This window comes from Triturus cristatus, chromosome 3_1 (genome assembly GCF_964204655.1).
Source record: "Triturus cristatus chromosome 3_1, aTriCri1.1, whole genome shotgun sequence".
In the NCBI taxonomy this organism is placed as follows: domain Eukaryota; kingdom Metazoa; phylum Chordata; class Amphibia; order Caudata; family Salamandridae; genus Triturus; species Triturus cristatus.
The window spans coordinates 296,136,314-296,164,254 of record NC_140583.1 but is presented as its reverse complement, the minus strand read 5'-3'; the positions used below and the strand labels follow the sequence as shown (position 1 = coordinate 296,164,254).

The 27,941-nt window shown below is 45.6% G+C and overlaps 1 protein-coding gene across 1 annotated transcript in view; it reads left to right on the top strand.

The window, feature by feature from the left end:
- The window catches only part of BBS4 (Bardet-Biedl syndrome 4), a 532,628-nt gene that overhangs the window by 249,068 nt on the left and 255,619 nt on the right, over nt 1-27,941 (top strand). The window contains exon 5 of the mRNA XM_085643924.1: nt 21,003-21,114. Within this exon, the coding sequence (XP_085500050.1) occupies nt 21,003-21,114 (112 nt within the window). The remainder of the gene's footprint in view (nt 1-21,002; nt 21,115-27,941) is intronic.

Sequence of the window (27,941 nt, the reverse complement as noted above, 5' to 3'; positions counted from 1 at the left end):
GCCAAAGAGCATAAAACTCAACAACAGCCCCGCTCGGAACCAAAAAAGTCGACACTGAAAGCGGTCATTGAGGAAGAGTAACTTTTTCATCCGGATCTCATCGATCCTAAGCAGAAAAATATCTATATTAATCCTAAAACAGGACATGTCACAGCTGTGCCATGCAAGAAGAGGAAGTTAGACACCACACATGCCCCTCCAATGCCTGTGAAGAAGGACTCTGCTACATCACCTATTCCTCCTTCTTCTCCTATACTTCCTTATGACCCCCTTCCTCTCCCTAAATCTGTTACACTACCCCTGCCTGTAACTTCTCCAACACATATACCACCACAGGATGATGATGATGATGATGACCTAGGGGCGGGGGGAGACCCTGATCCATTAACAGATCTAGACCCACCACAAGATGATTGGGATTACACTGTCCCAATAGATCTACCAGACCTCCCAAGCCCCAACCATACCCCTCAAAACCATCTCCCCCAGACGATAATATTGGTTTTGGACAATTGCTTAATAGGGCTGCCGTTTTTCACGGTGTGAAAATGCACTCAGACACAGCAGAGGAGGACTTCCTTTTAGACACATTTGAACAAACCCAAAAAACAGTGCAAATATTACCAATGATTAAAAGAGTCATTAAGCATGCACCTGACGTGTTCAAAGATCCTGTACGTGCCAGGTTTCTTAATCATAGGATAGATAAAAAATATGGACCTGCTCCTGAAGACCCTGCTTACATTAAGGGACAACTGCCTTTGGATTCTCTAGTAGTTTCCAAAGCTAGAAAGCGCGCAAACTCACAAACCTCCGGGGATGCACCACCCCCTGCTCACAGGAAGTATCTAAGGTTCGTTGTGGACGGACAACACTATCAGTTCAAAGTCCTTCCGTTCAGAGTCACCACCGCACCCAGAGTATTCACAAAATGTCTTGCGGTGGTAGCAGCACATTTGAGAAGACAACAGATCCATGTCTTCCCATATCTGGACGACTGGCTAATAAAAGCCAAGTCATTCAACCAATGTGTTCAACACACTCACCAAACCATCCAAACAATACGCAACTTGGGGTTGACCGTCAACTACACCAAGTCGCATCTCCAGCCCTCTCATATACACCAATATCTAGGGGCCACAATAAACACTTCCACAGCTCTGACATATCCCAGTCCAGCCAGGATAGCCAGTACACAAACCCTCATCCCAAAATTTCAGGCCCAACTCTCTCTCCCAGCCAGAGTGTTCATGCAACTAATACGCATGATGGCATCTTGCATCTTTATTGTTCCACACCAAAAACGACGCCTGGCCCCATCCTTGTTAACACAGAACCATGGAGAGATCAGACATCTAGATCCAGGTCAGCTGAATCTGGCGATCTGGCTTCTGAAGTCATAGAGTTCGGTTACCTTAACCTACCACCAGACTGTATGAACATCATTAAAGAAGCCAGACGCCCTACTACTAGAGCTTGCTATGCTGCAAAATGGCAAATCTTTTCCATTTACTGCACTAACAACCATATTGAGCCACTGGATGCCTCCATCCAGAACATCATTTGCTACCTACTACACTTGCAAAGATGTAATCTAGCATATTCATCCATATGTTTACATCTAGCAGCACTTGGTGCTTATTTACAAAACAGACAACACTTGTCACTTTTTAGAGTCCATGCAATTAAAGCATTTATGGAGGGACTGAAGAGAATCATTCTTCCCAGGTTGCCACCCTATCCAGTATGGAATCCAAATATTGTTCTTAATAGGCTCATGGGACCCCCATTTGAACCTCTACATAAATACGATTTGCAGGTTCTCACATGGAAAGTAGCTTTCCTTATTGCAATCACCTCTCTTAGAAGAGTAACTGAGATCCAGGCTTTAACCATACAAGAACCATTCTTACAAATACATTGTAACAAGGTGGTTCTCAGAACAAATCCAAAATTCCTTCCTAAAGTCATCTCTCCACTTCATCTTAACTAATCGGTGGAGTTACCAGTGTTATTTTAAAACCCAGACTCCGTAGCCGAGAGAGCTCTACACACCCTAGATGTAAAAAGAGTCCTCCTTTATTACATTGACAGAACTAAATCCTTTCGCAAGACAAAACAATTGTTCGTAGCTTTCTCCCCACCACATAAAGGTAACCCCATCTCCAAAGCTGGGATTACAAGGTGGATCGTTAAATGTATCCAAATATGCTACCAAAAAGCTAAACGCACATTAACAATTCCCCCTAGAGCACATTCCACACGTAAACTAGGAGCCTCCATGGCATTCTTAGGGAACATTCCCCTAGAAGACATCTGTAAGGCAGCAACATGGTCTACAACACACCCCTTCACTAAACAATATTGTGTTGATGTGCAAGCCAAGCAACAAGCTACTGTGGGCCGAGCTGTTCTTAAAACTCTCTTTCAAACTACTGCAACCGATACAGGTGACCACCGCTAGGGGAGATACTGCTGTACAGTCTATGCTAGTGTGTGATCTGCAGCTCATATGCCTCGAACGGAAAATGCTACTTACCAGTATGCATCTGTTCTTGGCCTGTAGAGCTTCATATCCACACACGCCCACCCACCTCCCCGGGACCTGTATCTGTTCCAGTTCTATCTTACTTAGATATACACACATCTACATCTTTTTCTTTCTACTAACTCCTTCATTTCCCATTATGGCGAAAAACCATCTAAGGATGGAGTCGATGCCCATGCACACTATCGTCCAAGGGAGGAGTCACCTATCTCGTGACTACAAAGACTTCTTCCAAGACAGCAACAAGGTCCCAGCATCCAAGCTCAACACCAGATGGCGATCTAATGCTAGTGTGTGGATCTGAAGCTCTACATGCCAAGAACAGATGCATACTGGTAAGTAGCATTTTCCTTTTTATGAGTTAGAATGACTGTGCCTCTGGAGCCCGAAGTAAATCCTGCATGGGCTAGGAGAGTGTACCTAAACCTATCATGCGCCTTATAGTGATTACCTTTCAAATGAGTCTCCTTTAGGATGACTAAGTCTGGAGCATGCCTCTGTAGAATACTGCAGGACTATGCTGCATTTGATGTTATTACCGAGGCTGTTGATGTTCCATGTTGTCAACCCTCAAGACTGAGCTTGCTCAGGACGCCATGTGATGTCTAATTGAGGTGTGACCCACCCCAACAGACATCCCTCCACTATCAAATGGCCATCTTCCCTGGGACCTAGTGTCGCTGAGCCAAAGTCAATAAGAACATATAATCTAAACGTATAACAGCAATACTGTCTACAACTCAGAAACCCCCCAACCCCGCATTGTAGGCCTGAAACTGCCTACTTCCCCAATTTGCAGAGTGCCTGTCACCCAAACAAAATCATCAAAACTCTCTAGGGTTGGCCGGCACCGCCATATCCAGCCTGACTGTGGTATAACATACACCATTACTATCTTCAGAGCTGCATTACTAAAGTCTCAGCGTTCTTTTCCTTTCCTCACCCCCCAAGTCAGTCACACCTGATGCCATAGAGCCACGAGGTCCTCAAGAAAAATACACTGGGTGCTTCATTGGCTGGCGTCACCGTTTATGCTAAACGGTGGCCTGCCATTGGGAATGAGTTTTTTTTGTTGACGCCCTTTCGCCTTGCCGATCCGGACTGGATCGTCTGCTTTGCTGCTGTCGCAAAGCAATTTCGTATCTTCATGGGGGCCATCTGTTTTCACTCCGCCCCGTGTTTATTTTTGCATGGCGCTTTCACTTATAGTAAGAGTAAAAGCGCGATGCAAATATAAACAAGCGGCTGAAAACACACACCTGCAGCAGGCCTCGAGTGTTAAACTCTTAGGTCTCCCACATGGGTCCGGAACCCTCACCCTCAGCGGCGCTGGCATTACCGGCAGCGTGATATCTCGAGTGCGCTGTCAGTGACCCTGCCCATGTTCGTCTCGGCATAGCAACATGGCATGTATGTACCTCTCATAGATGATGTAAATCTTAGTATCCTCGCAGAGCGTTCATGCACAAAACATGCATGTCATCATACCCTCACAGAGCCTGAACGCCAATCCCTGTTATCAAGCATGGTAGTCAATATACACTCACAGTCCTAGAGCACCTTTTACTGAGCATTGACAAAAAACATTAGTTTTTGTGCCCTCTCAGAGCATGCATGTCACTGCACGCCTTACAAAGCATGGCATGCCATTGTGCACTTATCGAGCATGCATACCACAGCAGCCCTCACAAAAATATCACTGTGCTCTCACAGAGCAGACCTTTCTTTCCACGCCTCCTGCGGTCACAGAGCAAGCATCCGGTCATCAGCGCATGTCCTCGGTGTGCCCACACGGACTGTGCTGGCCACGTCCTTGTATTGGTAGCCGGACATGAATGCATGGGGCTGCAGGTGTACACTGGCAGGTGAGCTTATCGGTGGAGTTGAGGATGAAGCAGTAGCAACACAGGTCAGCTGCTTTGTTTATTGGGTCCCTGGTGCACCGAACATATAACCAGTGGAGCAGTGATTGCCCCCCCCCCCGCAGTGCCACAACAGGATCTTTAATCTCACACCTGTCGCTGCACATCTAAGAGACCGCCAGAAAAATAAGCAAGCATTGGCAAAGTGTGTATATATGGCGACCTCTTGCACGAAATAAAAATCAAGCACCAAACTGTGGTCCGTATCCGTCTGTTTTTCTGCGTAGGACTGCGCAATTGAAGCGGAATACCTGGATATATATATATATATATATATATATATATATATATATATATATATATATATATATATCTGAAACGTTGTAGTGGAAATATATTTTTGTTCTTTGGTGAATCCATCGGTTTGAGTCACTTCTTTCTTGGATATTTTATTTCTTTGTGACTCATTGTATCCTTTGGGATCCAGAATTTTACGGGCTGTTTTCTTGTGATCCTTCATCTTCAAGTATGTATGTATGTATGTACGTACATACATACATACATACATACATACATACATACTTGAAGATGAAGGATCACAAGAAAACAGCCCGCCAGGGCAAAATTCTGGATCCCAAAGGATACAATGAGTCACAAAGAAATAAAATATCCAAAAAAGAAGTGACTCAAACAGATGGATTCACCAAAGGACATAAATATATTTCCACTACAACGTTTCAGCTTCCGTCTTCCTCAGGTAGTACAAGATGGTTTGCTCAGTGGCTGTACAGCTGAATTTTCAAAAGCATCTTGAGTGAAGATTCCATTTGGAATGTGGAATCAATGCAGTCCTGAGAGTATGTGTATATATATATATATATATATGACAGGATTCCGCCTGTCATATATATATATATATATATATATATATATATATCTCCCCTACTGGCAGTCGCCAGTAGGTAGTTATAGTTAGGACCTATTTTCCATAGGAAATACGCAACATTCTATTCCCAATAACTTTGGCGCCGATTGATGAATCTTCGCAAAATTTTCAAAACTTTTAGCCAGCTCCGGTCCGCTCCTATCCTGAAAGTCTCGGGATGATTCGTATAGCGGGGGCCGAGAAAAAAGGGGGGTCCCAAAACGTGTTTTCCCCATAGGACCATTAGCCGCAGCTACAGCCCGAACTGCTGAACGGAATTACACCAAATTTGGCAAAGAGGTAGTCCTCAGTTCAGACTTGTGCCTTTTGCTTAAATGGTGTCAATCTGTTCAGTAGTTCCTGAGAAAATCTAAATCACATATATATCTGGGCGGAGCCTAACCACACAGCTCATCGTGAGATCTGATTGGCTGTCAGCACTTCATCCAAGAAGTGTTGGCAGCCATCTTGGGACCAATATACATGATAGCACCTCATTAAAAAGCATTGCAGTTAATAGAAGTTTTTAAGACTTTAGTTACATTATAAATAATTTGTTGATGGTATCGTACTCATTTTAGGAATTCTGGTGTGTTCTAAGGTGATTTTACCATGTGAAAAAGCCTTCTGCTGGGATATCATGAATCATGTTCGAGATAAAAATATTTTCTCATGCTTTTCCCACAGAGGTTTGGAAGGTGATCTATAAGCTAACCTGAGAGCATATTTTCTGTAAATTCACATTATCTTTCTCAGTCATGTGAGAATGAAGTCTGACATTCTCAGTAAAACATGTACATCCAACAAGGGCAGAGACTGTCAGTTGATTCCTCTGTGTTCTACTGCAGCTTCCCAGAGTGTTCTAAAGAACAACTAGAGCGCTAACAGTCCTACTTATGACAAACGTATGGCACACCTGAAGCCATCTTGAATAAAGTGGTAACTCTTAAAACATTTAATTTAAAAAGGAACAAAATGAGGGGGTTCATTTTGCCATAGAAAGTATGATTAGTGCTGCAGAAAGAAAAATTAGGGCACATTTTGAGTGACTTCTCAAATCCTCGTCTATTTCATTAAAAAATTCTGACGCAGACTGAAACATGCACTTTCAATACCAGCAGCAGACTTCCCTGGTGAGCAGTAGCTTTACTACAGTGATCTAATAAGCAACTAGAGTGCTAACATTCCGAATTTATGGCAAATGTGTGACACATCTGAATGCCTTCTTGATGGAATCAAAGTAAAAAACGGAAAGTATTTCCTACTGAGAAGACTGCAGTAAATGAGAAAATTAGGAAACTTCATAACAAATAAGTCTCCCAAGATGGCCACCAGAGACAAAAGAGCTCAAATGTAGCACAAATATCACCCAGATGTAGCCCAAGTATAGCCCAATGACAAAATGTCCCAGAGTGTTCTAAATAACAACTAGAGCGCTAACAGTCTTACTTATGACAAAAGTATGGCACACCTGAAGCCATCTTGATTGGAATAAAGTGGTAACACTTAAAACATTTAATTTGCAAAGGAACAACATGAGGGGGTTCATTTTGCCATAGAAATGATGATTAATGCAGCAGAAAGAAAAATTAGTGCACATTTTGGAGGGAGAGGTGTAGAGGGAGAGGTGTAGAGGGAGAGGTGTAGAGGGAGAGGTGTAGAGGGAGAGGTGTAGAGGGAGAGGTGTAGAGGGAGAGGTGTAGAGGGAGAGGTGTAGAGGGAGAGGTGTAGAGGGAGAGGTGTAGAGGGAGAGGTGTAGAGGGAGAGGTGTAGAGGGAGCGGTGTAGAGGGAGCGGTGTAGAGGGAGCGGTGTAGAGGGAGCGGTGTAGAGGGAGCGGTGTAGAGGGAGCGGTGTAGAGGGAGCGGTGTAGAGGGAGCGGTGTAGAGGGAGAGGTGTAGAGGGAGAGGTGTAGAGGGAGAGGGAAGTAGAGGGAGAGGGAAGTAGAGGGAGAGGGAAGTAGAGGGAGAGAGAGGTAGAGGTAGAGGGAGAGAGAGGTAGAGGGAGAGAGAGGTCGAGGGAGAGAGAGGTCGAGGGAGAGAGAGGTCGAGGGAGAGAGAGGTCGAGTGAGGTAGAGAAGTAGAGGGAGAGAGAGGTCGAGTGAGGTAGAGAAGTAGAGTGAGGTAGAGAAGTAGAGAGTGGCGAGTGAGTAATAGAGTGAGTAGTAGAGAGAGTAGCACAGAGTGAGTAGTAGAGTGAGTAGTAGAGTGAGTAGTAGAGTGAGTAGTAGAGAGTAGTAGTGAGTAGTAGATAGTGAGTAGTAGTGAGTAGTAGAGAGTATGAGTAGTAGAGAGTGAGTAGTAGAGAGTGAGTAGTAGAGTGAGTAGTAGAGTGAGTAGTAGTGTGAGTAGTAGAGAGGGAGTAGTAGAGATTAGTAGAGATTGAGTAGTATAGAGTGAGTAGTAGAGAGTAGGAGAGTATGAGTAGTATAGAGTGAGTAGTAGAGAGTAGGAGAGTATGAGTAGTATAGAGTGAGTAGTAGAGAGTAGGAGAATATGAGTAGTAAAGAGAGAGTAGTAGAGAGTGAGTAGTAGAGAGAGAGTAGTAGAGTAGTAGAGAGTGAGTGGTAGAGAGTGAATAGTAGAGAATAGTAGAGAGTGAGTAGTAGAGAGTAGTAGAGAGTAGTCAGTCAGTGTCAGTCAGTCAATCAGTGTCGGTCAGTCAGTGTCAGTCAGTCAGTGTCAGTCAGTGTCAGTCAGTCAGTGTCAGTTAGTGTCAGCTAGAGCAGCTCTGCTGACCTGGTTCTCTGGCTCTAAAGCAGCTCTGATGACCTGGTTCTCTCCCTCTGGAGCAGCTCTGCTGCTCCTGGTTCTCTCCCTCTAAAGCATTTCTACTGACCTGGTTTCTCTGGCACTACAGCGACTCTGCTGACCTGGTTCTCTGGCTCTAGAGCAGTTCTGCTGACCTGGTTCTCTGGCTCTAAAGCAGCTCTGCTGACCTGGTTCTATGGTTCTAGAGCAGCTCTGCTGACCTGGTTCTCTGGCTCTCAAGCAGCTCTGCTGGCCTAGTTCTCTGGCTCTAAAACAGCTCTGCTGACCTGGTTCTCTCCCTCTAAAGGAGCTCTGCTGACCTGGTTTCTCTGGCTCTACAGCAGCTCTGCTGACCTGGTTCTCTGGCTGTAGAGAAGCTCTGCTGACCTGGTTCTTAGGCTCTAGAGCAGCTCTGCTGACCTGGTTCTCTGGCTCTACAACAGCTCTGCTGACCTGGTTCTCTGGCTCTAAAGCAGCTCTGCTGACTTGGTTCTTTGGCTCTAAAGCAGTTCTGCTGACCTGGTTCTCTGGCTCTACAGCAGCTCTGCTGACCTGGTTTCTCTGGCTCTAAAGCTGCTCTGCTGACCTGGTTCTCTGGCTCTAAAGCAGCTCTGCTGGCCTGGTTCTCTCCCTCTAAATCAGCTCTGCTGACCTGGTTCTCTGGCTCTAGAGCAGTTCTGCTGACCTGGTTCTCTGGCTCTAAAGCAGCTCTGCTGACCTGGTGCTATGGTTCTAGAGCAGCTCTGCTGACCTGGTTCTCTGGCTCTCAAGCAGCTCTGCTGGCCTAGTTCTCTGGCTCTAAAACAGCTCTGCTGACCTGGTTCTCTCCCTCTAAAGGAGCTCTGCTGACCTGGTTTCTCTGGCTCTACAGCAGCTCTGCTGACCTGGTTCTCTGGCTGTAGAGAAGCTCTGCTGACCTGGTTCTTAGGCTCTAGAGCAGCTCTGCTGACCTGGTTCTCTGGCTCTACAACAGCTCTGCTGACCTGGTTCTCTGGCTCTAAAGCAGCTCTGCTGACTTGGTTCTTTGGCTCTAAAGCAGTTCTGCTGACCTGGTTCTCTGGCTCTACAGCAGCTCTGCTGACCTGGTTTCTCTGGCTCTAAAGCTGCTCTGCTGACCTGGTTCTCTGGCTCTAGAGCAGCTCTGCTGACCTGGTTCTCTGGCTCTAAAGCAGCTCTGCTGGCTTGGTTCTCTCCCTCTAAATCAGCTCTGCTGACCTGGTTCTCTGGCTCTAGAGCAGCCCTGCTGACCTGGTTCTCTGCCTCTAGAGCAGCTCTGCTGACCTGGTTCTCTGGCTCTAGAGCAGCTCTGCTGACCTGGTTCTCTGCCTCTAGAGCAGCTCTGCTGACCTGGTTCTCTGGCTCTAGAGCAGCTCTGCTGACCTGGTTCTCTGGCTCTAAAGCAGCTCTGTTGCCCTGGTTCTCTCCCTCTAGAGCAGCTCTGCTGACCTGGTTCTATGGCTCTAAAGCAGCTCTGCTGACCTGGTTCTCTGGCTCCAGAGCAGCTCTGCTGACCTGGTTCTCTCCCTCTAAAGCAGCTCTGCTGACCTAGTTTCCCTGGCTCTACAGCAGCTCAGCTGACCTGGTTCTCTGGCTGTAGAGCAGCTCTGCTGACCTGGTTCTCTGGCTCTACAACAGCTCTGCTGACCTGGTTCTCTGGCTCTAAAGCAGCTCTGCTGACTTGGTTCTTTGGCTCTAAAGCAGTTCTGCTGACCGGGTTCTCTGGCTCTAGAGCAACTCTGCTGACCTGGTCCCTTGGCTCTAAAGCACACCTGCTGACCTGGTTTTCTGGCTCTAAAGCAGCTCTACTGACCTGGTTTCTCTGGCTCTAGAGCAGCTCTGCTAACCTGCTTCTCTCGCTCTAAAGCAGCTCTACTGACCTGGTTTCTCTGGCTCTAAAGCAGCTCTGCTAACCTGCTTCTCTCGCTCTAAAGCAGCTCTACTGACCTGGTTTCCCTGGCTCTACAGCAGCTCTGCTGACCTGGTTCTCTGGCACTACAGCAGCTCTGCTGACCTGTTACTCTGGCTCTACAGCAGCTCTGCTGACCTGGTTCTCGGCCACTAGAGCAGCTCTGCTGACCTGGGTCTCTGGCTCTAAAGCTGCTCTGCTGACCTGGTTCTCTGGCTCTAGAGCAGCTCTGCTGACCTGGTTCTCTGGCTCTAAAGCAGCTCTGCTGACCTGGTTCTCTCCCTCTAAATCAGCTCTGCTGACCTGGTTCTCTGGCTCTAGAGCAGCTCTGCTGACCTGGTTCTCTGCCTCTAGAGCAGCTCTGCTGACCTGGTTCTCTGGCTCTAGAGCAGCTCTGCTGCCCTGGTTTCTCTGGCTCTACAGCAGCTCTGCTGACCTGGTTCTCGGCCTCTAGAGCAGCTCTGCTGACCTGGGTCTCTGGGTCTAGAGCAGCTCTGCTGACCTGGGTCTCTGGCTCTAGAGCAGCTTTGCTGACCTGGGTCTCTGGTAGAGCAGCTCTGCTGACCTGTTTCTTAGGCTCTGAGCAGCTCTGCTGACCTGGTTCTCTGGCTCTACAACGGCTCTGCTGACCTGGTTCTCTGCACTCACGATGCACGCACCCGACTTCGCGAAAATATATTTAAAAATAATATAAGTTTATTAGAAGTACAAATATGTTATTTTTATGACTATTTTTATGACTATCTTCGATTATATCTTGCCCTAATATGATATTAAAGACACATACATATCATTTTGGAACATAACTTTTTTTTGCTGGAGTAGCGCACCCAGCGCGACCAAGTACGTATATGACATCACGCGGGACCCGCCACTGCGCAAGCATCTCGTACCGTAACGCGCATGTGTCGTGAATGCGCGGGAGCAGTTGTCGCGGACTGGTCGCATACCAATCGCGCACATCACGTAAAAATAAATGTATATGATGTAACTGACAAACCTGCAGCCGTTGCAACCGTACGCGGATCCTTCACGACTTTTCTAAAATAGCGACTAGAATCCGCGCACCCACCGTGATGTGTATGCTTTAATCAATATTTCAGTTTGAATTTATTTTTATTTTTTTGTAATTTTCAGAAAAATGTTATTTAATGAATTAAATATTTATAAATGAACAGTTAAAAAAACTGTAGAGAATCAGTACAAAAAAATAGGTATAACCACTATCACACTTAAAAATTAGCATTTAAAAAACCTTTGAAATTCACTGAAATAGTGAGCAGAACTAACTATAACAGAGGAATTTCTATGCTTTTGTACGAGTGAACTGGCCAGCTAACTATAACACCCCTGAAACCAATGTTTTTTTCTGTGAATTTCTAAGGTTTTTTTAAATGCTAATTTCTAACTATAACGTCTCTAAAACCTATGGTTTTTTCAGTGATAGTTATAGTTAGGACCGTGTTTCCATAGGAAATCTGCAACATTCTATTTGGAATAACTTTGGCGCCGGTTGACGAATCCTCGCGAAATTTTCAAAATAGGTGGGGTGCTCCGCTCCGCTCCTACCCTGAAAGTCTCGGGGGGATTCGTCAAGCGGGGGCTGAGAAAAAAGGGGGGTCCCAAAACATGTTTTCCCCATGCAATTTTCCATAGGGACCTTTAGTCTAAGGTACAGCCCGAACGGCTGAACAGAATTACTTGAAATTTGGCAGAGAGGTAGTCCTCAGCTCAGGGATGTGCCTTTTGCATATATGGAGTCAATCTGTTCAGTAGTTCCTGAGAAAATTGCAGTTAAAAGCACATACATATCTATAGCCGCGCACCGTGCGAGCACCCTCACGTGCGCGAGCGTAATTCTGATTGATGGTTACATGTTAGTCAACGTTCGAATCGGTCGAAATCAGGAAGTGTCGGCCGCCATTTTGTTTGTTTTCAGTGCGAGAGTGAAAAAGGAAGGTGGCGAACGTGAAAAGGGGGCAGGGTAGAGAGTTCCTGACCCCCTAGCCTTTGTCAGGGGGTCCCTGAAGGACCCCGAAGGCAGAAAAAAACATTTTAATTTTTTTAAAAAAAAATCGCGGGGGTTGTAAAATAAATATATAAAAAAAATAATAATACATACATAACTTAGCATTTAAAAAACCGTACAAATTCACTGAAAAAACCATAGGTTTCACACACGTTATAGTTAGGAATTAGCATTTAAAAAACCTTGCAAATGCACTTAAAAAACCATAGGTTTCACACATGTTATAGTTAGGTGGATATTTCACTCGTAAAAAACCAATGAAATTCCCCCGTTATAGTTAGTTCAGATAACTATAACTCACGCGGCCACCACTCTATCACAAGGATGATGTCATCAGTGATGTCATGAGTGATGCCACTGACCATGTCATGAGTGATGTAATATGTGACGTCATCAGCAGTGGATTGCGGGCGCGCGAGTTATAGTTATCTGAACTAACTATAACGGGGGAATTTCATTGGTTTTTTACGAGTGAAATATCCACCTAACTATAACATGTGTGAAACCTATGGTTTTTTAAGTGAATTTTATATTTATATATATATATATATATACAGTTGTGGTGTAAGCTTGCAAGAAATGTTTTTGTATATACAAAAAAAGTTTTGCGAGCATACACCACAAAGAAGAAAAAACAAGCATTGGCATAGCCAATAGGTCTCACCTTTGGGACCTTATAAGTATTTAGTTATGCAGCACAATATCCTTGGTGCAACAACATCAGCTGTTGCATGGCTAAACACTTATAAGGTCCCAAAGGAAAGCCTATTGGCAATGCCAATGCTTGTTTTCTCAGGCTGGGGTTCCCTTGTGAACAATGATTCCTTGAAACTTAACTACAGTTCCCCAAATTGGGTACATTTCCGGTCCTCTCTATAGGAGAGCAGTTGTTATAGATGTATGAGTATTATTTTTGCTATTGCGCATCATTTTTAGAAGAGTGACGATTCTGGGAATGGAGGTCTTGGACCTGTGTTCTATATTACTACTCGAGCACCCGTTTACTATTTAAAACATGTTGAGAATTTTATCTCCCAGTTTAGCTTCAATTGTAAAGACTTGTGTTTGGAGCTTGGGTGGCTCTCAGTGTTGACTCTGAACTAGCTTGTCACTTTTCCTTTGCTGGCGGCTTTTTAACCAGTATTATTAAATGTCATCAATAACAGGTCCTTCAATTCAAGTCATTTAAGCTAGTTTTGTACACTGGGAGAAGGCATGCATGTTTTGTGTTTTTAATTCGTATAATATACCTTTTTTGTGGAACAACACCTTGAAAAATACAGTAAGCAACCAACCCCGCAAGTAAAAGTTTGAACTTAATGTTTTTAGGTCACCTTTTCTTTAGCATGCAAAGCTTCTGTCAGTTTTTCTTACTACTGCTGCGGTAAAAATTAACCATCGGAAAAAAGTGATAGTGATGGAAAGTTCCTAGGGTTTCTTATTGGCAAACTACGACTATGGATTTTGCGGTAATGTGATCTCTTATTGTCTTCTCCTATAACTCATTATTGCTGTTAGCTGTTCTCCTCCTACTGTTGCCAAGCGCTTACTCGTGCTACATTTTTCCCTAATGTGCTTTCAAGTCTCGTCAGGGGTATGAAGCGCTATACAAATGCACGCACACGTAATACATTTCCATGGGCCGGTTGTAGAGGCCCATACGATCTGTCACTGGGGTGTCCCACAGTCCCTTAGGGGGGTAGAGTCTTAGAGTGGCAGGAGCATAAGTCCTGTGCTTCAAAGCCTGAATTTAAACAGCGTGACAAACCCCGATGTGGAGCATTATCCAGTTGGTAGTCTTCTGACAGTGGGTGGCATTAGAGAGGCTCAAGGGGAGGGGGGGCGATCATAGTACCCGCTGGTTTGTAACAAGCAACTGAAACAGTAACATGAGGACACGTTGTGTGCTTTGGCTGCAGAGAACACAGATAACTTACATTGTCATCATGCCATGTGTAACAAGCGCTGAAACACAAAAGCGGCCGCGAAAGTGAAACCGTACTGGGCTAACAAGTAGGAGGGGTGGGGGGAGTGCGAGAGAACACACAGCGATTCCTTTGCGGGAGCGAGCAAACATATGTTGCCAGAGCTCGCTCCTGCAAGGGAATCGCCAAACGTGCACGCATTGCTATTGAAAGCAATGCAATGCGTGCACGTTTTTGGCTGAAAAGCCGAAGCGATTTCTATAGGTCTTTTTCCTATATAGCGCATGTGCGCTGCGTAGGCGAGACCTAAAAATCGGACCCCCGGGACGTGGTAACTAAATGCTTGCAATGCAAATTATCAATAAAAATGTTTAAAAAACCTACACATACACTTGATTGGTACGGGTAATTCCAAGCAGGCAAGTGTACTTAGAACACGTAAGCAAACTTTTTATTTTTATGTAAATCAGCAGAAATTTTGGTTCATATTAGCACAAAACATATACTATTGGCTTTCAATTAATGTAAACTGAAGGTATAGTTAACAAGCATTTGCAATGCAATAGGTCTCGCATTTGCGAGAGTTTAAGCTAATAGTATTTTAAATGACATAGGGCCATATGTATCAACACATTTCCCCATAGACACAGAATGGGCAAAACCCTTTGATACATCTGGCCCAATGCCTTTTATTTATATTTTAAAACCCAAAACCTAAATAAAAGGCATTGTCATTTATAATGCCAATAGCTCAAATTTGCGTAAATGCGAGACCTATTGCATTGCAAATGCTTGTTACTCCCAGTCTTTGGTCCCCGAATGTGCCAGTTCAGATTGCTTTATGGGGAGAGGTTGATGGGGGTTTCCACTGGGGGGCTGAAGCTTCCCCAAAGGCATTCAGATGTCATGTCCCAGCACCCGCCACATCAGAAAGGCCGTTAGCAGGCATCTTCCACCCTTGAGGCGGCAGCCTACATGGCTGTGTGTGAAAAGTGTTGGATGGTTATGTGTCTGCCGGGGAAGCCCCCCACCCCCACCCCACCCCACCCCTCCACGATACTGGGCCCTCGATCCCGGCAGCGTGGCCACTCTTCCTCTGGCTGCCCGATGCTACCACGACTCACCCCTGTAGAGAATCCCCATCTGCCATCATATGCCCCTCAGAGCGGTGCACCCTTCCCACGTCGAGTCGGCGTGGACTGCTGATGTCAACACGAGGCCTCCTTTTTTAGGTCTCGCCTAGCTATTGCGTTTACGCAATCGCTATGCGAGACTCTAGTAAGAGGGGCATTTCAAAGTGCTCCCAAAAGTGGATTGCATGGCGAGCACGCGCACAATCACGTGCATCGTGCCGCCATGCAATCCGTTTGGGGAAGCACTTCAGCCCACTGGCGCGTGCACGTGTAGCCACAGCCTCGGCATCATACTTCAAAGGGTCCGCTCCCCCTCCTGGAATGCGCTCCCCCGCCACAGCATGCCGAGAAATTGTTTCCTCATGGCACCTCTCACAACTGTCCCTCCCCCACCACAGGGCTAGTCTCACGGATGCATTGCCATCCATGTCAGAGAGGGCCGTCACCCGTAGCAAGTGAAACACACACAGATCGATCTCACTCATATGTCCCTCTACAAGATATGCTGCAGATCTACAGCCCGGTACAACAGTGTCTCTCAACAGACATGCTGTTGCAACTAGAAACGGGGATCCACTCACCCAAACCCAACATCTTTGAAATCTGTGAGGTCATGCTTGTCTCAAGAAAAAAATCATGCACGGGGCACGTAAATCATAAAGAAACTTCAACTGCAAACAAGCATTTACAATGCAATGGTCTCGGCAATATTATAGGTAGAGCTATTGGTATTGCTCATTATTTTTTTATTATTTTTGTATCCGTAAATAAATGGCATTGTCATTTCTATTGGCATTAGCTTTTTTTTTGCATATGTGACACCTATTGCATTAGCAGAGAGAGAGTGAGGTAGTGAGATACAGAGAGAGAGTGAGGTATTTAAATAAGAGAGTGAGGTAGTGAGAGAGAGTGAGGTAGATAGAGAGTGAGGTAGTGAGAGAGAGTGAGGTAGATAGAGAGTGAGGTAGTGAGATAGAGGTAGTGAGATAGAGAGAGTGAGGGAGAGGGATGTTGTGAGGTAGTGATACATACCTTCTCTGTGGGGGTGGGGAAGGCGGGGGAGAGCCGACACCGCTGGAAGTTAAAAGAGTGGGTCCCGAGAGAGAAAGAGGAGCGGTAGTGGAGGGGGCAGAGGGTGGTAAAACGAGATAAGAGCAGGGAGAGAACGAGACGCAGAAAGGGAGACGGGGGCGGGGTGCGAGGAAAGGGTATGAGAAGAGAGGATAAGAGAAAGTAAGATGAAGAGAGAGATTGGTGAGGGAAGTGTAACTGCTGGGGGCGGGAGGGGGGGCAGGCACGAAAGAAGAGGAAGCGCACGTGAAAGATAGGAGGGAGTTTGAGGGGAAAAGTGACCCAAAGGAAGAGAGAGGAGATAGCTGGGTGGTGGAAGAGAAACGTGTGAGGTGAAGGACAGCAGGAGTAAGTGAGGGGTCACAAGGAAGGAGGGAGGGAGTGACACAGAGGGAGGAAGTGACACAGCAGGACTGGAGGGGAAGAGAGGAACTGATAAGGAGAGCGCAGAGCATAGGAGATGAGAAAAAAAGAAAAGTTGCACCAAGGATGGAAGTGTTTCTGCTGGTGCAATCCATCAACTGTTTACAAGTGCGAGCTCATAGCGTGACCTCTGACCTACAGCAGGGGCGCGCTCTGCGCTCGCGGGCCAGACCTTGCTGAGAGCACCGCCCCCTCCATTTACTGCAAGCCTGGAAATACTTAAGATCAAAGCTTCCCCCCTGTTGCAGAACAAAGGCAAATGTTGTAAACGGGCAATCTGGGCTTTAAAATAAGAGCCACAGCCAATTTACATGCCATGGGTTTATTGGGGGACCAATCAATTATTTTCCAACTGGGCTATATATAGTTTAATAAAACATCGAAACTGGCTGGGTTTTAGTTCTGGACTTGCATGCTTGCATGTTGTACTTGAAGGCAGCGGGCATCTTCAAATAAACAGGGGCTGGAGACCCACGGGCCTTGAGGTAACGGAGATGGGAGGCAGACGCTTCCTCAGGACTGACCACGGTGCGCTGTACAACAACTCTGCACAAAAGGAAACCACACTATACGGGCCCATCACCCGGCTGCCGATGCAACCCCCTCGTGGCCATCTGTGGGCAAACAAACTTTCCAAAGAAAGCACACATCATTCTCTAAATCGCTTTCGGGCACTACTTACAAAAGGTGTTTAACCCCAGAGATACAATCAATTCAACATCTGCTTGTTAACAATTTGGAGTTTTGAGTGCAACATAACCAGCAACAAAAAACAGCCACGTGACTGTCCGCCCCCTACATTTTGCTTGAAGCAAACCAATTCAATCGTTTGATACTAAGCCCAGCTCGTAAGTATGCACGGTGACAATTTTTTGTCGGTTACTTTGCATACTTGAGAACAGGATGCATATACGTAGCGAGCCAACCCTCGCAGTCAAACACGCCCCTTTCTTCTAAGAACCCCGGCCATGAGTCCTTAGTCTTCTATCACAAAGCCCCGTCTCCGCTATCATGGCACGGTAAGTACCTAAAGTACCAGCCCAGAAAACAACTTACTCACCCTTACAGTTGCTGAGCCCTTATGGCAATCTACGTATAGGATCAGTGAACGAATGCCCTCCCATTCCTTGCTTACCAGCAGGTTGCTGCTACGGTTATCTCCCTCCGCCATGATCTCGGATCCACAGACGGTCAACGACTGTACCCCGACAGCTGTGGAGTTAAGAGAATATAAAATAGCGCAATAAATATCCCGACAGCTTTTACGTGTTTCCGGAATATCACCGTAAACACATCGACACGGGGCGCCCTGATTGGTGTAAATCAACCGAAAACTCTACCCTCGTCAGCCAACGGCAAGGCGCATGCGTATCCGGAACCACCAGGAGAAGTTTACATTTAAAACGTTGATGGCTTGAATACGCACTGTTTACTGTTGCCATAATTTGCTGAATGGAAGCTCCAACACATGTCAAAGAGCACATCTAGTGTGTAAAAAAATCAAATAAGACCACACCCACAAAACCACATCAAACCTAAACAATAATCTGGATCACTCAAGTCGAATCGAGTTTTCCGTTATTGGTATATTGGAAGCCGGATCGAGCACGGGATTGAGAAGGGTGATCCAGCGCAGGATTGAGGAGACTTGCAACGAGGTAAAGTTACGGGGTCTAGCACAGAACTAAGACGTGGGATCTTGCACAGTACTGCTAAGAAAAAAAAATGGCGGATGGAAGCTTCGAAACTTTTTCGGATTCGGGGGCGTGTTCCTGCTGTTCAAAAGGGCGTGGCTAAAAAGTGGAAAGAACAGCACGGAACACGCCCCCGAATCTGAAAAAGACGGAGCCTATTTGGAGGGACGGCTCTCTCCTCCAATGGCTGGCCTCCGTTTAGGAAGCCAGCCAATGGAGGAGAGGCAAAAAGAGAGGCGGGCTAAAGAGCCACTCTAGAAAACATTAAATCTCCGACTTCCGGTTCTGCCTTCGGCAGACCGGATAGTCCTCGACCTAAAAAGTACGAAAAATATATGCTACTAGCCAATGCAACCTTTCAGTAAGCATAGGACAAATGTAGCTTTAGTGTAACTGATTCAGGAACGATGTCAATGTGTTTGATCACAGTCATTTTCAACGCTTGTCAGCCAAAGAAAGAATTTTCGGGTATAAATCCCACCAGAAGAGAATCCCTGTGCTTACCTTCCTGCCTACTTTAAAATCAGCAAAGAAAACCACTACTCTCCAACATTTTCAATGTATGTAATTGCGTGCAGCTGGATGCAGGACAGAGCGATTGTTTGTAAAATATGTAGATGGTATTCCAGAATATACTTTTTAATCTACAGGTGCAATCTCGTTCAGTTTCCCCCCCCCTACTTTTATAAGCACCACAGGGACAATCGAACCACTAAAAGGAACAAGCATTTGCAATGCAATAGGTCTCGCATTTACATGAGTTTAAGCTATTGGCATTGTAAATGACAATGCATTTTATGTTTTAAAAACCAAAAGATAAATAAAAGGCATTGTCATTTACAATGCCAATAGCTGAAAAGCCCGGAAATGCGAGACCTGTTGCATTGCAAACGCTTGTTGTCTACAGGCCCCTCACGCCATTGTATCCAGGTCAACAGGGCGGGGCAGATGCGTTTAGATCGGAGCCGTGATCAGGGTGTCATGTTTGGATTTGGCTGGGACACTCGCCTGTACTTTAAACTTCCCTGTGAGGAAGGCCGCCTCGTCTCCGCAGGCCGCTAGGCCTCCCCCGGCACCCAACAACCAGGTAGCTCTCCCTCCTCCAGTTGCAGTGGCAGCCCAGAAGTCGCTCTTCGCCGACTGCCTGCCGCTCACGTAAATCCCTACGGTATTTCAGTGCAGTTTTGAGCAGAGATTAGAACTGATAGTGGGGGTAAATCAGCCGTCGCCACGGAGTTATTTGAGATGGGGCCTGGACCGCAGTCGTCCATCGAGGAGACCCATTTCTGCTAATACAAGTCCTAGGTGGAATGCAGAGGTACTTGTAGAAATTTATTTTTGTGTGTGTGTAATGAGCTGAAAGTGAGAATGCAATGCAATGATTTGAGAGTGAGTGTTCTAAAGTAGTTGGAGACAAGAAAATGTTTTGGCTCAATGTAAGAAACAAATCACTTTTTTTCATCGTTCTTTAATGAACAAGAGAAAAAAATGAAAACTCTGTTGGGGATACCGCTCCTCTTAACTCGTAATGGGGCCATTACAACTTAATTCACTAGCCGTCTTCTGGACATTCAGAAGTTTAGACATACACAGAGTTTTCCAGGCCAGAATCATCATATCAACATATTACAAGGGAATCCAGTAGGTCCCCCTACCGTCTCAAACTTCCGTATGTTAAAAATCAGAATGTTCCATTTTTCTAAGGAGGACTCTGAAAAAGCCCAAAAAGATTATTACATTTAAGACCTTTGCAGTTTCCAGTAATGGTATAATTTAAATTTGATAGCATTTATTTCAGCTGTGGATAAAAATGCTATGCTCCTCAGAAAAGTTTCCATTAATGTATATTTTGTCGCATCCACAAGTAAATCAGTCTTATCAACTTCAGGCAGTATGCATTAGATTCTTTTTCCAGTTAGATACAAATAGGTCAGGCCTCTGTGGAGTTTATTTAAATGAATTCAGTGCATTTTGTGAATTACTTTAATATGTATTCGGCTAATTCCCTTTATTGGCCAGGTCCCAAGATGAGATTGCTTTTTTATTCATCGTTAAACAGAAAAGGACAATTCAATTACCTTAGTGGCCATCCTAGATATATTCAATAAGTTCATAATCAAACTAACGTCCCCACCTCACAGTGATTGAGACTTTCTATCTTGAGACTGAAATAAAATTGCTACTTTTATGACAGCACTGTACTCTGGGATGCTGCAACAACCCCATGACTTAAAAGAAACAGTGTTGAATCCCTTTTATTGTGGAATCTGTCTGTTTATACACGTTTCCTGCAATTTCTCCTTTCAGAAAGGTGAAAAGGTGTGTTAAATCCAGTTAATAGCTTAATATACTCAACATGAAAAGGCCGATAAGGATATTGACCAGAAAAAGTAAAATCGAATTACTGTGGGAAGAGAATTTTCTTTATTGAAATACACATATCTAGGATCTTGCCCTCAACTAGGGATATTCTGTGTTTGACAGTTTAAAGAAGATACATAACTAGGTTAAGACCAAGTAACCTTTCGTGACCAGCTGTCTTTCTGTGTGGGCTGACTTGCTTTTTGAGGGCAGTACTACTGGCAACTAAGTGCCATTAGTATCTTCAAAGTAAACATGCAGCTAAAGTTATGTGTATCATTTTCAAAATGTTAATTACTGTAAGTATGTCTCCTGTATCTAGCAATCTGTCAAGACTCGTTTGTCTAAATGTATGGGTTTTTTCTTGCATTTGTTAGCACTGATATTTCGCTTGGAAGGGAAGATTCAGGAATCGCTGGAACTTTTCCAGACTTGTGCAATTCTCAATCCGCAGGGCTGTGACAATTTGAAGCAAGTGGCTCGATCATTGTAAGTGCTTTCTTTTTGCCATTACTGAGACTAATGCATTTTCTGGCATGTCCTAGTTAAACTATTCCTCTAAAAAGCTTCAACTAATTCCATGTTTTAGTTTGAGTTCTTTCTTTGTATTGTTTTATTAAACGTTTAAGAGGTAATTTAAATTATAGGTTAACTTCACCTTTCCTAGAAGTGACGCGCATCACTACAGGTAAAATTGACACAAGATTGGTTCATCTCGTAAACACTTGTAAAGAACCATCTGCATGCATCTGTACATGGGTATACAGAGGGAAAGTATTTAGAGCAGTATGATATTGGCTAGTATGCTAGGCAATCCGGTTCCAAGCACACCAAACTCTAACACCAACATGGTTCGTAACAGTTAAGTTGTACAAATGACATTCAAGGTGTACACATGACAATTGCGTAAAGAAGATGACTGTTTTATCAAAGATGACAATTGGATTTTTGACTTGGACCATACCACTTTTAATGTCTGAAACACTCCACACGGCTTTCACCAGGCATCTTGCTGGGGGATTTCCACTTCAAGATTATTTCTTTTGATGGATACTTGTAACCACAGATTCCTCATTGTTAGTATAATCTCATGCACCAGACTAGATCTGGATTATCAATGGCAATTGCTCCTATGCACCGGTACATGGCACACTGACATCAGATTCTTTCTTTCCTCCTCCTTTCTACCCCGATCTGGAGCTTTTCTCCCAACTTCGTTATTTGTTCTGACACCAAATTCCAATGATAAACAGTGTGCCAGGGAAAATATCTCATTCCCCAAGGCAACATGTTCTGGACCACGTCGAGAACAGGAAGCAAATGTCAATCTCTGATCTGCTCAATGTTTGTTTGTGACGCCTAGGTTCCATCACGATTTGAAGTTGTGTGCCAGATGTACCTGCCTGAAGTTGGTCAGGGAAGGAAAACTCTACGTTCTGAAACATAGAAAGAGTTTGCATGTTAGTCAGTGATCCCACTCCAAATAGCAGAGCCATTTTCGTTCCAAGTTTTGATCTTGATCCAAGACTTCGAGTAAGTCTAGGTCACACCATAAGTGTAAGAAGGCTAAGAGGGATTTGTACTCTAATTGCCACTCCAGAATAGGCAAGAAGCCATGCAGTTTACTTTCAAAATGCCCAACCAACTCCTCACTTGTGTTTTTTAACTCCAGGAGTATTCTGATACTTGATTTGGCATGCCTTTAGCACCCTGTGTCTTTGTCGACACCGCAGCATCTAGAGGTCTTTAGAGAGGCCGTGCTCCCATTCGCTGCCTGCTCCCTCTCCAGCGTCTTCTGGTACCATGGATTCTCGGGGACCACAAGTCTCACTTCCACTGCCAGGTCCTTCCACAGCACAGACTGACCCCATAGGACCCTCCTCTCGCTTTCTTGCCAGTGCCAGCCACAGTCTGGCCTATGAGGACAAGCTGGCCCCGATGCCGATCCCAGACCAAGAGCAGACTAAATCATCAAAGCGCAGCCCCCAACTTTGGATGTTCCACAGCCTCTCCTTTTTAGACCAGTACTGTATGGCGGTGGGGGCCTTTTCCGCTAATTTTTTTTATGTAGTTCAGGGTCTTCAGAACATACAATGCAATGAGGAGGCAACTGCTTGCTCTTCCCTCACTGTAGTGATTCTGGATCATCTGTGAACCTGCAAAATGCTAGTGGGTTGGACTATTATTCTGAGACTGAATTTGAATCTCCACCTGGTTTACCTAAAGAGGAAGGTGCTTCTTTGTGGTGGTTGTCTGCAAGACAGCTTCATTTACTTGATTGTTATTTGATGTACAACTAGCCACAGTTGAAGCAAAAGCAGTCTTGATGAAAATATTACAGCCTTGGCCTGGCCTGCTGCATCAAAGCCCTTGCAGCCTTTCATGAGTCCATAACAGATGCTTTATTGGCTGCTTGAAGGAGGCCCTGGTTGGACTCCTCCTGTCAGTCATCCGGTTGCTAGACGAAATATGACAGACAGTGGTGATCCAGGCTTTCTGACACAGTACCCAACCCCAAGAACTTTGTGGTTCCAGCTTCTACAAATATGGTCAACCCCAATACGTTTCCTTCTGCACTGCCATATAGGATCAGTCAAAGCACATTGATACATTGGGAAAAATGGTGTTCTCACCAGATTGGTCCTTATGTTCTTACACACTGTGTCCTGGTTCAATGTACAAACACCCTTTATGACATGGACAATTAGATCTTGTCAGCCGTCCTCGAAGAGTTCAGGCACGTCCTTGCACAAACAATTCAGGACCTACAGAACGCTTTGAAATATATCTTGCGGGCTGACTTCACGACAGCAGACTGTGTGGGCCAAGTGATGGCCTCCAGTGTCTTCATCAGGGATCATTCCTCGTTGTGAGATACTGTTTTTTCTGGTGATATTCAGACATCTGTAATGGACATGCCCTTCCATTAACCCAGACAGTTTCACCAACAATACAGAAAATAATTCAGAGGCTACTCACGGTGTCCAGCAGATAAACAGTGACCTTTGAACCATTTCACCAGCAGCCCCCAGTCTTTTTGCAACTCCAGAGGATGTGGTGGTGCCTGTGGTTTCAGGCACCACCAAGGGCAGCACTCTTCCACCTCATCCGCTATAGTGGCTTCGAAGCTTCCAAGTTTGACTTTCCCTTGTAGTACCATGCATAGGTAGTGGTGGGCAAAGTTTGATTTTTCTTGCCCAGCAGGGAATCCATCACTTCTGATCTGTGGTTGTTGCAAATTGTTCAAAAAGGATATACCCTACCAGTTTTAGCACCCCTCCTTGTATCCCTCCATTCCTACTCCAATTTCAGTGGATCATGCTGCTATACCTTTTGCAGAAGGTCAAGTAGTCAAGTGGACCGAAATCAGGAAAGAGAGTAGTTACCCCTGCTACTGCCCAGTGCCCAAAAAGGATGGAATGCTCAGGCTGATTTTGGCTCTTTGTGTCCTGAATGCCAGCTTAGGCAATTTCTGGCCTGTACCTGGGGAATTTATTGTATCCTTGGACTTGTAGGAAGTGTACCTTGATGTGCCCGTATTGTAATCCTTTAGATGCCACTGTTGGTTTGCGATGGGGTCAGCGTTTTCAATTTCCCATTTTACACTTCAGTCTCACCTTCATTCACTCTTGTGTTTTCGAAGGTGTTGCCAGGGGTCACAGACCATCTTCACAGGTCAGGGTATATATATTCCTGTACCTTGGCGACTGACTGCTCAAGGGGGGCGCGCCGCAGTCAGTTGCAGACAATTTCTTAAAAACGTTTGCCCTTCTTTTATCTCTAGAGTTTTTCATCAGCAAACTGAACTTCTGTCTGATGCAGAGACAGTGGATTCCCTTCATGGGGTGACAAAGTGGCATTCAAAGTATTCCCACCACAGCAACGTGTCCAGGACATTCAGGATATGATCTTCATGTTTCAGGTTCAGTCTCTGGTCTCGTAGAGGTTGCTACTGAGGCGGATTGAAATACTCGCCATATTCTTTGTCCTGTTACTATGTGTGTGATTGATGACACGTGTGGGTCTTACACCAGGACTGTCTGTCGGACAAGGAGGCACTCCAGGACTTTTGGTCATGGTAACTGAACACCAACTTGTCATGTGGCAGGGTATTCTTCCTACTCTAGCTAGAGATCAGAATAGTGATGGATGCATCATCTTTGTGTTGGAACGGTCACCTGGGAGGGGTGGAAATGAGGAGTATGTGGTCTCAGTGTAACTGATGCTTCATATCAAACGATCAGTCGGAATTTGTAGAGCGCGGCTAATAACCCATGTGGGTATCTAGGCGGTAGGATCCTGTTGCGGTCAGTCAAAAAGCCAATCATATCGACCTCCTGGAGATTTGCATTATCGGCTGGCCTTGAAAGCCTTTTTCCCATCAATCAAGACCAACCTCTGTACAGCTGCTGATGGACAACACAACCGCCATGTGGCACTGCAACAAGAGGGGCGGTGAGTAGTCTTGAAGCTTGTGCCAGGTAGCACTGTGCCTTTGGAGATGAATGAAACGTTGGGAGAATTTCCAGGGCAGCCAATCATCTGACTGGCCCAGTGGCCACCAGGGTGGACAAGCTCGGCAGATGTCAGCTGGCAGACCACAAACGACATCTTTATCCTGGGGTGAATCAAGACATCTGTGCCCAGTGCTGTGTCTTGGTTGGATCTATTTGCCACTGATATGAACAGATATTATCAAGATTACTGTATGCTGGAGTTGCCTTCAAGAAGGTTCGTTGAGGATGCATTCCATCCCCAGTCGAGCACACGACCTCTGTACACGCTTTGACTACTGCCCCCCTTGTCTTGAGTTCAGGGCCAAGTCCTTTTGAAATCCCTGCATTGAGCTAGGAGAGTGTGGTTCCCTGACCTGTGAGCCTTAGCATTTGCCATCTTACTTGTGTAGCTTTCTTGGAAGTCCTGCTGTCTCAGCAACAGGGCAGAGTCCTACACCTAAATCACCACAGCCTACCTACATCTTTGGAGAGAGAGTGATGAAAACTGAGCACTTTTGACTTGCGTGCTGAAGTTGATGTGATTCTTGTGGCTTGGCGCCCATTCACCAAATTCATCTATTCGAGGCAGTGGTAGAAATTTGTGGTATCCTGTAGGGACCGTCCGATTGATCCCCTGCAAGGCAAATTTTCAGACATTCTGTTTGTCGTAGCTTTGGTCCAGCAAGTCTTTGCGGTGGACACAGTTAAAGATTATAGGTCGGCCCTCTCAACCTTATATGTTTGCCTGACCATTTATTTGTATTCAAGTCATCTGTTGTGATTAAATTCTTATAGGTTTGACACGTTTCCGACAAGACCCTTCAGATTTAGCGCCATGGTAACCATAGAAATTTAAATAATGCTCACTAATTCATACATCATGCCTCAATAGAACCTTAGCTTTGTCCTCACATCTCTGATGTGCAGTTGTTCGAGCCTATGCACAGTTGCTTTATGTGGGTCCTCACTATCAGGATTTTGTTTCCTTGCTGCAGCCACTTCTGCGCATTGTCATTTAGCTGCATTGCTGTCAATGCAACATCCGTGCACCACTTTCTTTCCTGACAAATTACTTCTGAGAACCTGGGCTTCCTTTCTGCCAAAGATTGTATCCTCTGCATAAACACAAGCTATCATCTGGCCTAGAAGTAACCCTCGGAGGCCCTCTGATCTCATTCTCTTCTAGACATAGCCAGGCTACTTACTACGTGAGTACTAATGCAGAGAGGATTCTTTTGTAGGCCCGGTCCTGCAGGACTTTTTTGTACAAGTCAATCTTCTTTGTGGAAGGTAGTGCTTTTGTATCTATTCTAAAGGTGAGGAATGTGTTCTGTGGCTTAAAGTATTCCACTTTAGAATAAGTTACTTACATTAGTCTTTCTGGTGGATACTCTGTTCTAGCGCTGTTTCCTCACATCCTGAGCCTCCCTCCTCATTCTGTGGCGTGGACTCTTGTACTGCTGGATGCAGCGGTGGTCGGTCCGGAGGAGTTTGGTGGTGTGGTTGAAGGAGACGTGCGGGCTTGAGGAGAAGACTGGGTCGAGCGTGTGGCCGGCGGAGTGGGTGGGCGTAGTGATGAGTTGCCTCAGTCCGAGGTTGGCGAGGTTATCGATCAAGGTTGTGGTGTTGCTGTCGTTGTTCTCAAGGTGAAAGTTGAGGTCTCCGAGGAGGATGTAGTCAGTGGAGGTCAGGGCGTGCGTGCTGATGAAGTTGGCGATGGAGTCGCTGAACTGGGGACAGGGTCCGGGGGGTCGGTAGACAAGGGTGCCTCTGAGGGTAGAGTTAGGGTCTGTGTGGATCTGGAAATGCATGTGTTCGGCGGTGCTGAGAGTGTCGTCGGTGCTAGTCGAGACCCTGATGCTGTTCTTGTGGACGATGGCGATTCCTCCTCCAACTCCGTTGGTGCGGTCACTGCGGGTGATCTTGTAGCCATCTGGGATGGCTATGGCGATGTCGGGTGCGGAGGAGTCGTTCATCCACGTCTCTGTCAGAAGGCGACGTCCGGGGATATTGTGTCGAGCAGGTCCCAGAGCTCGACGGCGTGTTTGCGTGCAGAGCGGGTGTTAAGTAGTATGCATCGGAGGTGGTTGAGGATACAACTGTATCCATAATTAAACGTAGAACCCAATGACTGTCGCTACCGCACGTTACTTGTTACACAGGTAACTTGTTCTTTTCAGTTGTGCTTCTGTAAAACGTCATTTTTTCATGATCATGAAAATTCCTAAGACATCTCTTACCACCAAGTATAAACCCTTTAAGAAAAGTTGCATGAGCACAGCTAGGATTAGATTAATCCTAATTGATGCATTTTGCAGGTAAAGTAGCATTTAAAACAGCAATACAGAAAGTGAGCCGCCAGCATGTAATCTGTCCTCCATATTTTCAGCACTGATGGACTAGCAAATCCTGTCACCGCCGCCTGTTGCCTTTAGCCACCAGTGGGGAAGAGGAGGACCAGGACTACCGGTCCCAGCCTCACACACGGCCGCTGCCGCCCACGTCATTTGCTCGTGCCCGGTGGCACCCCAAAGCAAAGCCCGGGCCAAGGGCGGGCCTGTCAGAGCCCGGAAGAGGCTGGGCCACACCCCTAAGGTTGGACGTCCGGATTATTGGAGCAAAGGTCAGACTCCTGTGTTTCTTCATCTTAAAGAGCCGCAGATGTATTAACTTAAACTTAAGATCATCTTCGTGTACTGGGAGTTGCTGCCAATTTTTCCTGCTCAAGACCTGTTTCTCTTACATAGTCCTGAAGTAAAGGTTTGGCTGAGGGTAGGAGGGTCTAATTATCTGCCATAAGTCCTTTGTAACGGCGTATTA